The sequence below is a fragment of the Amphiura filiformis genome, chromosome 19 (genome assembly GCF_039555335.1).
Source record: "Amphiura filiformis chromosome 19, Afil_fr2py, whole genome shotgun sequence".
NCBI classification, from domain to species: Eukaryota; Metazoa; Echinodermata; class Ophiuroidea; order Amphilepidida; family Amphiuridae; genus Amphiura; species Amphiura filiformis.
In genome coordinates this window covers 23,562,893-23,576,069 of record NC_092646.1, presented here as the reverse complement: position 1 = coordinate 23,576,069, position 13,177 = coordinate 23,562,893, and the positions used below count along the sequence as shown (strand labels likewise).

Genomic DNA, 13,177 nt, shown 5'->3' with positions numbered 1-13,177 from the left:
CAGTCTTGGCATTATTTTGCTGACCCATATTGAGCCAATCTTGGCTTTCAATTGGCAATTTTTACATTGGCATCATGTTGGCAGCCAATATAGGTTATCACACCAATTTCGGTAACAAATTGGGTAACAAAACAATAGGGTAACAAATAATTATTGTGATGAGTACTAGTGTTTGGAAGACCTTATTTAAATCCTAAATATTATACTAAGTTGAAATAATAGGAAACAAAACCACGGATGATGAAACGCAGGGCAAACGCTATTTAACACCATGGATTATTTATTTTAAAGAAAATACACAAGAATTTTCGGCACTTCCAATTCTAAGACCATACTTTTTGTTATTAGTTTTTGAGAAAAATGCAAAAATAGTGATAAATTTATCAAGGGGTGTAGTACCACCTTAAGCTAGTTCGCAACACAAACTTAAATAACGGGCAAAACAGACACATCATTTATCGGTATGACATTTTCGTATTGGTGCTGCCCTATCTAAGTTTGCACTGAAGTGCCATCTCAGTTTTGGTGCGCCGATGTGGATCATGTATTAATGGATTTTTATTTATTCTGGATAAATAATGGGGTATTAATTACAATTACAAGCATAAGAGTTTAGACAAGAAGTACAAGAAGCTGTGTAATAAATATTATGACAAACATGCAACTATTTTAGCTACAGGAGCCTTGTATTTTTTAGTGCAACGTTGCACTAGCTTTTTGTATACACTTCATCCCATACCGTTGTGCAGAGCTACTACGGTATGGGTTCCTCGTACTAACCTTAAGCTTACCTGAGTGATGATATAGTACGTGTTAACCTGTTTCAGGGAAGTAAAATTTTGAATTGGATGCGGTTATGCACTCACACAAATACAACTAGAACGTGCCCTGTGACAGAGTGAGTGTGACTGACTGTGATTGTACGATGTAATTTACCAAAATATCAAAAGTCTTTCGAGAACACAACACACACAAAACCCGCAACCTGACAGTTCAGCGCAAAAAAACTATTTTGTTTTATTTGGATTACGAGCTGTCTGTTATTCTGAAATTATGGGCGCACGCCACCAATTAGTACGGTTACACGGGGAGGGGATCCAGAGCAGTTTTGTCCCCGGGGGGGGCACTCAACTTTGGAGGTGACGCGTATGTAGGGCTGTTAAGACCCCTTTTTCAGCATCGCTGTCACCCAAAGACCCCATATTTTTTACGAACACATGCTCTGTCACCGAAGACCCCCTATTTTTCCATTTGATCTGTCACCCAAAGACCCTTACAAGTTCAATTTGAACAGCAACTTTCATTTATCACTGATTTTGTTACTTATTTTGAAAAAACAATGAAATTTGAAGCCATTTCGAACTAGAAATTCGATTTTCGAGGTTTTTGTGGCGCTGTTTCGGCTCTCACCCAAAAATTTCAATTAAAAAAAAGTCATGTTCTCACCCAATGACCCCATATTTTTTACATTTTGCTCTCACCGAATGCCAAAAATCATGCTCTCACCCAATGACCCCATATTTTTTACATTTTGCTCTCACCGAATGCCCCTTAGTGCGAAAGTGCCAGCCCTACACCTATATCCATTTCATATTGAAGTGCCCCCCGGGGTTTTGTCATTGACAAGATATTCACGTAAACTTGGGTCAAGGGTCTTGGTTAAAGAAAGTCTCAGAGCTCTTCTCAGGCAATCACGATATTATGCCTTGAGGTAAGATGGGGTAAGTGGGACACTTACTATACTTTATCTTCATTACAGGACTAAATCCACCAATACAAGCTAATACAATACCGAATGGTGACTTACCCCTCCCCCGCTTACCCCCCGGGGCTTACCCATTGCAAATAATTAATTAGAGTGTTTTTGGTATGCGGGAGATGCTTGAGACCAACACTACCTTGATGTGGCGGCCAACTTTGAGGAATTAAACTTATTTATTACCAAATAATTGAACATCTTTGTTGAGAATTATGGACAAATTGAAAAATAATATAATTCATTTCATAAAAAGAATGCTTTTTACAAGCCTGATAGCAGAAAACAATGATGAAATTATGCAAATGAGCCAATTAAGGCCTATTTAGTATGATGTCCCACTAGGTGGGACAGTGGTTCTTGAAATTAATTTTGATACAAAAATAACAAAATTACTACGGTAACTTAAATTGCATATAATGCCGCCAACAAGCTCAAAACTTGATTATTGATTTTTAAAAAACCATGAAAAAACTCGTGCCTCATGCATGAAATTAATAAACATAATGATAATATAGTACTAGTATTATTATTATTGGTATAAATATGTTAATAATGCCCAAATGCTCCAATATAAATATATATTCCTGTAAAATATGTTCTTTTAAGGTAATAATATCATAAATATATAAAGTTTCAAATTTACCCTACCCCAGAATGTGTCCCACTTACCCCAAAGTGTTGGGGTAAGTGGGTTGAGTCATTAGATAATTGGCCCCGCACTTCTGTACTGAATTAGCGTATCAGGCGCCCCAAAACTAACACCAGACATTGTCCTAGGATTATACTTGAATTATAAAAACACAAGTCCAATCTGTATTCACTTACAAGAGTTTTATACATGTATCCAATAATCCACTTAGCCCATCTTACCGTACATGTTAGAAAAATAATTATTAAGCACGAATCACATTTATTTTCAAACAAACTCATATTGACAAAATGCACATAGGCTTTGGGGACGCGAGCAGGGGCGACAGAATTACAGAAAAATGGGTAGAAAAGTTGTTAATGTTTAAAAATCAAAAATTGTGAAACAAATGGAATTCTACATATGTTTTTTTTAGGTTGCTAGCGCCTATTATCCTTTTTTTTCTTCTTCTTTTTGTTTGTTTTGCTCTTCACTCTTTCAAACCATCAAAAAAAAAATTGGGTCTGGAAATGTAGCATGTTTAAGTCCATTTAATTATTTTTATGAGGACAGATTAGTGACAGGGTTTTATTGCACCATATCCCACAATGCAAATTGATTCAGCTGAGCTTCAGGAGCAGGTGGTGTAAACTTACTGTGAGTTACATTTTATGCATAATTAAAATGTTAAGTCCCAATGCATACATGATGGGATATTATCTGAGATTGAGATTTCTTGCTATGTGATAGGAATATAACAAGGACCGTCGGTAATCGTAGCGGTCGCTGCGGGACAAGGAAGTCAATTCTGCAGTTATGGTGTCTTTGAAGCAGGTTTAAGTTTGACCCCTATTTTGACCTGTAACCCCTCTGTGAGTTTAACCTTTGAGGGCGCTCATCTTAAAATAATGCCAGAAAGGGTATTTCCATCCACACCAAAAAAAAAATCAAAATTTGAAAAATTGTGTTCGGAAACCAATTTCGGACACTTTTGATGTCCAAACGATTTTCGGGAAAAAAGCGTCTTGACATCAAAAGTGTTCGGAAACCGATTTCGGACACTTTTGATTTCCAAACAATTGTCGGGGAAAAAGCGTCTTGACATCGAAAGTGTTCGGACACCGCTCCGGACACTGTTGATGTCCAAACAATATTTGGGGAAAAAGCGTCTTGACATCAAAAGTGTTCGGAAGCCGATTTCGGACACATTTGATGTCCAAACGATTTTCGGGAAAAAAGCGTCTTGACATCAAAAGTGTTCGGAAACCGATTTCGGACACTTTTGATGTCCACACGATTTTCAGGAAAAAAGTGCCTTGACATCAAAAGTGTTAAATCCCCTAATTTCCCTTAATTCTTGTCAATTTCCCTTAATTCACCTGAATTTCCCTCAATTCACCTGAATTTACCTTAATTCTCTTCAATATCCCTTAACTTCCCTCAATTTTCCCAAATTTCCCTTAATTCCCCTCAATTTTCCCCAATTCCCCACAATTTCAACTAATTGTTGAAAATCGTGTAATGCCTCTTCAATGACCTAATTAGCATATTTCGGGACGAAACTCTTTTCCAGTATGGGGCCGGTATAGGCCCTCCCCCTCACCAAGTACCATAGCCATGCGACAAACGATGTTGACGTAACAGCATTTTTTAGCGTTTAAAAGTTACTAACGGACGGACGGACTAAGGGAGCGGTCGTTATTTATGGCAGGGGGGGGTTTGTGGTCTTGAGGGGGAACCTGAAATTTTAGTTGAACCAGGAGGGGGATTGTTAAATTTTAAATGGAGAAAATTGGGAAAACAAGGGGAACGCGAAAATTTTGAGCGGACGCGAGGGGGGGAACGCGAAATTTTTGTCGATATTTTTGCCAAAACACCCATTCCCCCCCCCTGCCGTAAATAACGATCGGTCCCTAACAGACTAACGGAGAGACATGGTGACTTAGAGCTGCTACCCGCAGCTAAAAATGTTACAACTTTACCACAGATATTCCAGAGTTGGACTGGTCAACATTGTTTCGCCTTTCACTAGGATCCACAACATGTTCATCTATTACGGCAGTTCTTTAACCCCAATACATTTGTACATTCTTTGAATGACCTTAAAAAATTTGAGTACAGAAACTCATACTCTGCAACTTGAGGTCAAATTTTGCACTATTCATGAGTATTTAATTGAGGTTACTGAACTATGCCATTGGGATGAGGCCATTGTAGTCCATAGTGTTTAATCCATCTCGTCTCCTACCATATTTAACAGCTTTTAACATGTTTAAGAAAATATTCAAAACGTACCCTGGTATCGATCGGGGCTAGCGATTGTATGCTGGCTTTGCATGTTTGCATTTTCATATTTCAATCTTCGGACGTTTTGTTTGTTTGCTATACGCTGGCGAAGTTACGTAATAATCGGATTAACTACCATAGCAATAGGTGAAAACAATTTTTGAATATACCGCGCTGCACTGATACGTTACGCGGTACATCTGCATTGAACCATATCATGCTAATCACTTACACCTGTATTAGTATCTTTGAAAAGACCAGTATTGTATTCAATCTATGATAGCAGACATACACAGGTGATGAGTGTAACCCAGGGGCGGATTTAGAGGGGGGCGCACCCGGCGCGAGCCCCCTCTTTTTTTGCAGAGCGGCGCTAGCTGACTTCATGTATTTTTACAGAGCGGCGCCGCACTTTGTGTGGGCGCCGAGCCGCGGCGGCAGTGGCGGTTGCTCGGCGCCCCCTCTATTGAAAATTCCTGGATCCGCCCCTGTAACCTGCTTATAGTGCGGCGCGATATGTTCAAAATTGTTTTCACCTATTGCTATGGTAATTAATCCGATTAATTACGTAACTTCGCCAGCGTATTCGCCAGCGAAGTGTTACGTGTAATCCGATTATCACTATGCCAACTGGATCACGCTTTTAACACCACGATCAAAATGATCGCAACACAAAGTCTATGACATGTACCTATCAATTCCAAAAGGTGCGTGATCCCCGGGGGAGGCACTCCCTATTTGAAATGGCAGGGATGTGCCTCGGCCATGTTAAAAGTAGGGGGCTTTCAGGTCATATGTACAATTACAAAAATATGGGGTCATTCAGTACATATATTTGGTACCTTTGGGAATAAAAAGGGAGTCATTGGGTAGCAGGAAATAGAAAAAAAAGGGGGGGGTCATTGAGTACCTGAATTTTTTTTAAAGGGGTCATTGGGTATTAGGTAGAACAATAACAAAAAAAAGGGTCATTGGGTACAAGCCGGTTTGAAATAGGGGGTCTTTCCCGAGGCACATGATGCATATTCGTTGGCGAATTGCGAATTCGAAATACTGCTTTGTATTAATTTATTTGTACATTCCCAGCATTTATAATATGCTATCATTTGCAGTTTGTATAATTTATTTTTTGTCTTTACTTGACAGTTGCTGCAACATTAAACATTTTTATGTCTCTTTTCGCTCCAAGCACCTTTATAAAGTACCCCGGTATTTAACCTTTAATACTTATAAATATTGTGTATGTTGTATTGATGCTATACAATAGACTACATGTATATTGTTTTGATTTTTTGGGGGTGGGGTGGGGGTGAGTGCTGATTTTGAAAATGTGGACCTTTTTTTTAGTGGGTGAGGCTTTAGGTGGGGGCGATGTTGTAAAAAGTGGACCTTCTTCTCAAAATTTGAACCTTTTTTTACTAAAAAAGTATAGAAATACCTAATTTTTTTGGACTTCTGCAAATTTAGGGAACCGCAATCCTCCTACGTAAGGGCCTGGTTATGAAATAAAACTGAACTAAATGCTTCTATAATAACCTACACTATAAAGTGTACTGTTACTCATAGACTGTAACACTGCCAATATGACAACTTTAACATGATTGTAGCCCAGGGATTGTAGTGCATATGAACTGAAATGAAATCTCTTGCACTATTTGCAAGATTTCTCTTTGGTGTGAATCGTTTCATGTTTAGTTTTTTACTTGCCTCTGAAAAAGTTTTCACAATATTTACATTGGTAAGGTTTTTCTTTGGTGTAAATCTTTCCTGACTAACCTTTTGTCTTGTATTTGAGGAAGTATTTTCATAATATTTACTGGTATGGTATTTCTTTGATGATTTTGATTTAAACTTTTGATCCAAACACAAGGAATTAATTCCTACCTCGGAATTTCTTTGATGTTTGATGTGAATCCTTTCATGGCAAGTCTTGAGACTTTAAAAAGTCTTTTTACAATATTTACATTGGTATGTTTTCTCTTTGGTGTGAATCCTTTCATGTGCAGTCTTGCAGTTGCCTGTGAGAAAGTCTTTCCACAATATTTACATTGGTCCTTAATAAGGACAGGTTTCTCTTTGGTGTGAATCCTTTCATGTGCAGTCTTCAAGTTGCCTGTGAGAAAGTCTTTTCACAATATTTACATTGGTCCTCAAGGTTTCTCTTTGGTGTGAATCCTTTCATGTCTATTCTCGTTACCTGCCACTGAGGAAGTCAATTCACAATATTTACATTCACATGGTTTCTCTTTGAATGTAAATCCTTTAATGGATAGTCTTGCTACCTGCCTCTGAGAATGTCATTTCACAATATTAACATTGCTATGGTTTTTCTCTGATGTGAATCCTTTCATGTGCAGTCTTGTTACTTGTCCGTGAGAAAATCTTTTCACAATATTTACATTGGTAAGGTTTCTCTTTGGTGTGAATCCTTTCATGTGCAGTCTTGCTACTTCTCTGTGAGAAAGTCTTTTCACAATATTTACATTGGTATGGTTTTTCTTTGGTGTGAATCCTTTCATGTCTAATCTTGTCTCCTGCTTGTGAGAAAGTCTTTTTACAATGTTTACATTGGTAAGGTTTCTCTTTGGTGTGAATCCTTTCATGTCTAGTCTTGTCTCCTGCTTGTGAGAAAGTCTTTTTACAATATTTACATTGGTAAGGTTTCTCTTTGCTATGAATCCTTTCATGTCTAGTCTTGCTACTTGCAGCTGAGAAAATCTTTTCACAATATTTACATTGGTAAGGTTTCTCTTTGGTGTGTATCCTTTCATGTGTAGTCTTGTTACCTGCATCTGAGAAAGTCTTTTCACAATATTTACATTGGTAAGGTTTCTCTTTGGTGTGAATCCTTTCATGTCTAGTCTTGTTACCTGCCTCTAAGAAAGTCTTTTCACAATATTTACATTGGTATGGTTTCTCTTTGGTATGAATCCTTTCATGGGTAGTCTTGTTACCTGCCTGTGAGAAAGTCTTTTTACAATATTTACATTGGTATGGTTTCTTTTTGCTGTGAATCCTTTCATGGGTAGTCTTGTTACCTGCCTGTGAGAAAGTCTTTTTACAATATTTACATTGGTATGGTTTCTTTTTGCTGTGAATCCTTTCATGTGAAGCCTTGTCTCCGGCCCGTGAGAAAGCCTTTTCACAATATTCACATTGGTCAGGTTTCTCTTTTGTGTGAAACCTTTCATGTGTATTCTGTGCACTTGGAGATAACCTATTGTCGCAATATTTACAATGGTAAGGTTTCTCTTTGGTGTGAATCCTTTCATGTCTAGTCTTGTCTCCTGCTTGTGAGAAAGTCTTTTTACAATATTTACATTGGTAAGGTTTCTCTTTGCTATGAATCCTTTCATGTGTAGTCTTGTTACCTGCATCTGAGAAAGTCTTTTCACAATATTTACATTGGTAAGGTTTCTCTTTGGTGTGAATCCTTTCATGTCTAGTCTTGTTACCTGCCTCTAAGAAAGTCTTTTCACAATATTTACATTGGTATGGTTTCTCTTTGGTATGAATCCTTTCATGGGTAGTCTTGTTACCTGCCTGTGAGAAAGTCTTTTTACAATATTTACATTGGTATGGTTTCTTTTTGCTGTGAATCCTTTCATGTGAAGCCTTGTCTCCGGCCCGTGAGAAAGCCTTTTCACAATATTCACATTGGTCAGGTTTCTCTTTTGTGTGAAACCTTTCATGTGTATTCTGTGCACTTGGAGAGAACCTATTGTCGCAATATTTACAATGGTACAGTTTCACTTTGGTGTGAATCCTTTCAGGTATGGTCTGTTTACAGCTGTACCAATACCTGTGTAATTTCACTCTATGTCTTTTCACATGTTTCACATAATATGTGAAATCACTGTAAAATCGTCCGCAGTAGATACACATATATGGTTGAAATTGAAAACTATTTGCATAATTTGACTCAAGTTGTACTTGATATGTCCTGCCCTGTAAATACTGCAATTGGTGTATGGTCTTCATAGCTCTAAAATGAGAAAGAATATGTATATTAATCAGTAAAAAGAATTGTTTTTGAAGTTATTGCATGGATTAAGGGGATAGATTCTAGATGGGGGTGGGTATGGTAAAAAAAAAGATTTTTGCCATTTTGACCAAAGCACATACATGTGTATTTATGATTTGCCATACTAAGACTAACAGAACAATACCTAAAAGTATCATATTTTAATCATTTTGTCATAAACACGATTTCCACAAGTTACAATTGTTTGTGCCGGGGTGATGTGACAGTTGTCAAGTTGATGACAGACACACGTAACAACCTTGAATAATAATACAGAATTGTGATGTAACATTCCATACAGAGGGTATTAAATGCAACGTGACATCTCTCATGACAGAGTCATCATCTTTCAAAAAATTAAAAACAGGCCAATTTGCAGGATAACACAGGGTCAGTCCCATGACAAATCAACCAGGGGTCCCAGGTGACCCTATCAGATTTTGATGAAATTCCATCAGAATAATCTTTTGTGGCCACAATGAACCCATACAAAAATGTGGCCTCATAGGCCATGTCGTTTTTCAGAAATGGCCCTTTGAAGTTTGGCACAGACCCCCAAAATTGGTGATTTGTACCAACTTTAGTGGCTCATAACTTCCTTTTCTGGAGCTGCAAAAATCACAGTTGCATTCTAGTTAACCTTATAAATCTCATATTTTCAGAATATGGCTCTAAATTTCCTCTTTAAGTTATGAGCACCGAAAGTTGGTAATTTATTCAACCCCAAGTGTGGTTTTGTCATTTTGGGGGACCCCTGGTGCCAAAAATATGTGATCAGATGACTCAAATGTCACAGATACATTGTCTATCGGTACATATCTGAGCTCTCAAGCAAGTTTGAGCTAATCAAACCAGTAATGGAGGAATGGGCTGCATCCGAAGTTGGGTTCGGGCCCGGGTTTGGGTGAAAATTTGCCGGAGACACCCCATCATTCTGACCAATGGTTGACCTTGTGGACAGTTAAAACATGAATTGAAATCTACAGCCATGAAACATACTTATGAGACCTACCTAGAAACAAAAATTCAGCTTTGGTACTCAACTCCATCATAGTTATATGGGGTCAGTCCATGTCAAAACAGATTGAGTATACACCCACCCTCTTGGATTTTGCTCTCCTTTGGCTCAGTGATACCTTTCATGGACCCCTAGGTGAGGTCACAAGAAAAAATTCAAATTCAATTTCGTTTCGAATGGCAGGCCATCTAAGTTTGGCGACCTTGACCAAAATTGGGAATTTAAGGTGTCCAAATGACAAAGCGCTCTCTTTGAGAGGCATTTTCTTCTTAATTAAATCAGTTGTGACCCTCTTTTGAATGTGGTCACTCACTGGCTGTGTCTGAAATGCCTAATGCCAAAAAAGATTGATTTCGTTGGGATTTCAGGGGGGGGGGTCAAAATCAGCACTTCGTACTGTTCAATCAAATTATCTTTGATTTTGAAGGACCCATGATAATGTCACAGTGCACTTAGAGGTCCTAATTATGTTCAGAATGGATTAACCATGTGCCAATGTCTATGAGCAATTCAAAAAAAGAGAAATTTCTAGACCCCCTACAGAATTTTAGGCCCCCCTAAAGTGGTTCAGCCACAAATGGCGCTTAAAATCGGCAAATTTTGACAACTAATAACTTTAGGGTGTACACCAGATATGAATTTCTAGTCTTTTGTATCTGAAAGAATGTAGTCTAATGTTACTAGGAACATAAGATTTGTTTTGTATTTTTTGTGTTTTGATACTAAGTTGATGGTCCCAAAAATCCCAATTTTTGACTAATAATGTACAGGTTATGGGTACAAAATGTCAATTTCAACATACCCTTTTTTCTATTTTTGATCATTGTCTTATTTATCCTGTTATTACATAGTTAACAACATCCGATTTTGGTGTCTAATTATGTTTTCTTGCATGAGAAATACAACTGCGCAACTTAAACAAGAAATGTCTTTAAAAAAGACAATGCCTCAAGAGATTCCAGCGGGCACCATCTGTTATTTGCCATAAGAGATACTTGAAATGCTAGCTTTAAGCCTAGTACAAGGAACTTATACGATGTCCTCATATTCACAAACTGATACTATCTGTCCATCGTATAAGACTATTACCGTAAGGCAGCGTATTGAATGAATATTAAACAGTCAAGAATAAGCTCCGCCACCCGCTGTTTCGGATCCCTCACTGTCTCCCAAAACATCAAAAGCGCTATGGCGTATACTTAAGACTGTCCTTTTCACACAACGCAGACAAAGTAAGGCCAACTTGCCTACAAATGGTCAAATTTTGGCAAGAAATATCTCTGTGTAATCCTATGCAAGTCCCACATCACATCCATCACATCGATATCGGCGATCGTATTTTCTTTTACTGCAGCTAGGCTAGGCTGGTTACCACCAGCGTCATGCGCGTGACGTGACACAGCTAAAATAATCAACCGGAAATCGGGGATCATTAAAGCGTCAACAATTTCAAAATACATAATGACAGTAAACTTAATGGCGAAAGCGGTCCCAATTTTGAGCCATACAAGTTTACGTGGTGAACTAGCTTTATTTAAGCCATCTTGCAATGGTAATAATTCTGATGTATTTAATGCAGGAATATACACACCCAGTTTTTGCCCACTTTGTACATAAATTTTAAATTTACACCCCAGTTTTTAAATTTACACACCCAAACCTTCTGATCCTGCCTAAGACCCTGCCTAGCATGGAGGACAGGCCTAGGCAAAATAAAAGCTTTTTTCTAATAATTTCTCCATAAGCGTCATTTATGTCAACAAATTGTTCGCAAATCCACAGCAGGGTTGCAAATATACCATATGTCACTCGAGTGCGACAATTTGTACAGATAAATTTATCACAGGTATTTTTCTATTAATTTGGCCATTCGTCTGCATATTACCAAAAATAATGCATTTTGGGCGACCGTTTCTCCACTTAACGTTATTTATGTCGACAAATTGTTCGCAAATCCACCACAGGGTTGCAAATATACCATATGTCACTCGGAGTGCGACAATGTGTACAGATAAATTTATCACAGGTATTTTCTATTAATTTGACCATTCGTGTGCATATTACCAAATAATTTTTTTTATAACCCATTTTGGCCCACCGTTTCACCGCGAACGTTATTTATTGCGACAAATTGTTCCCAAATCCACCAGTTAGTTTTAAGAATATAATACATGGCATAAAATGTGACAATTTATCAAAATAAATTGATAATGAACGCTTTTGTGGATATTTGCCAATACAATTATACATCTGACATGTATATGAATTATGATTATGTCTTCAGGCTGTCTTCAGTCAGTAGGAATTCAGATGAGTACATGCAGCTGAGACTAGTCAATGCTAGTCTCAGGTTGTAGTAAGCTACAAATTTCAAATGTAGGATTTGTTCTCATTGCTTACCTGTGTTTCACATCATATTGTGTGGTCAAAATGATTACAAATGTGTAATTTGCAGTCATTTCCGACGGCTAGTAAGGATTTGAATGCACACTAAACCCCGGGCCGTGACACTCGTATTCAATCCCTGTATAAAAGTGAACGGCAGTTGACACATCGTAAGTTTGAGTGACAGTTGCTAGGCATTTTAAATACAAGATGGCGGATGTCGATCGAGTACGTGCTATTTTATCAGCAAAAATACAGCTGATTTAGCCAAATTCAACATGGGGTCATCGGTTATAATATTTTCCTAGCATATTGAGCTAACACCACAGCTACATGGTTTTCACAATATACTAGTAATAAAATAAAGAAAATCAGTAAGCTTAAGACGAATATTACCAGGGAAGTGCAACCCTGATATTACCTAGGGAGATCGGGGAAAGTGGAACATATTTTTGTCCAGCCCAAACAGGATTACGAGCAAGCAAGGCAAAACGTAAGGTTTACAAGATACATATTTGGTGCATACGCACCAATATGAACCTCGCGCCAATCAACCTTTTTGTTCCTTATGACCGGAGGAAAAGTTCGACATATCGCACGACTCTTTAGGATATTTGATTAAAAAGATACAGAGTTAAGTGCACAAAGTACAATAAGTGACTATATCTCATTAACCAATGATCGTACAGATACGCGACCACTGAATTTTTTGTTCCTTATGACCAGACGAAAAGTTTGACATATCGCACGACTCTCTAGAATATTTGGTTAAAAAGATAGAGGGTTAAATGCACAAAATTGGAAAAGTGTAACAGCTCTATCTCATGCCACCGCTGACTTATTTGTTCCTTATGGCCAGAGGAAAAGTTTGACATATCGCACGACTCTGTGGGATATTTGGTTAAAAAGATAGAGGGTTAAGTACACAAAGTAGAAAAAAAGTGACTATATCTCATTAACCAATGATCCTACAGAGATGTGACCACTGACTTTTTTGTTCCTTATGACCAGAGGAAAAGTTTGACATATCGCACGACTCTGTGGGATATTTGGTTAAAAAGATAGAGGGTTAAGTAC

At 37.8% G+C, this 13,177-nt stretch overlaps 1 protein-coding gene across 1 annotated transcript in view; it reads right to left on the bottom strand.

Moving 5' to 3' along the window:
- Positions 1–5,824: 5,824 nt before the first annotated feature.
- The window catches only part of LOC140141077 (uncharacterized), a 19,554-nt gene continuing 12,201 nt past the window's right edge, over positions 5,825–13,177 (bottom strand). Inside the window, exon 2 of the mRNA XM_072162849.1 lies at positions 5,825–8,658. Within this exon, the coding sequence (XP_072018950.1) occupies positions 6,993–8,654 (1,662 nt within the window). The 5' untranslated portion in view covers positions 8,655–8,658 and the 3' untranslated portion in view covers positions 5,825–6,992. The remainder of the gene's footprint in view (positions 8,659–13,177) is intronic.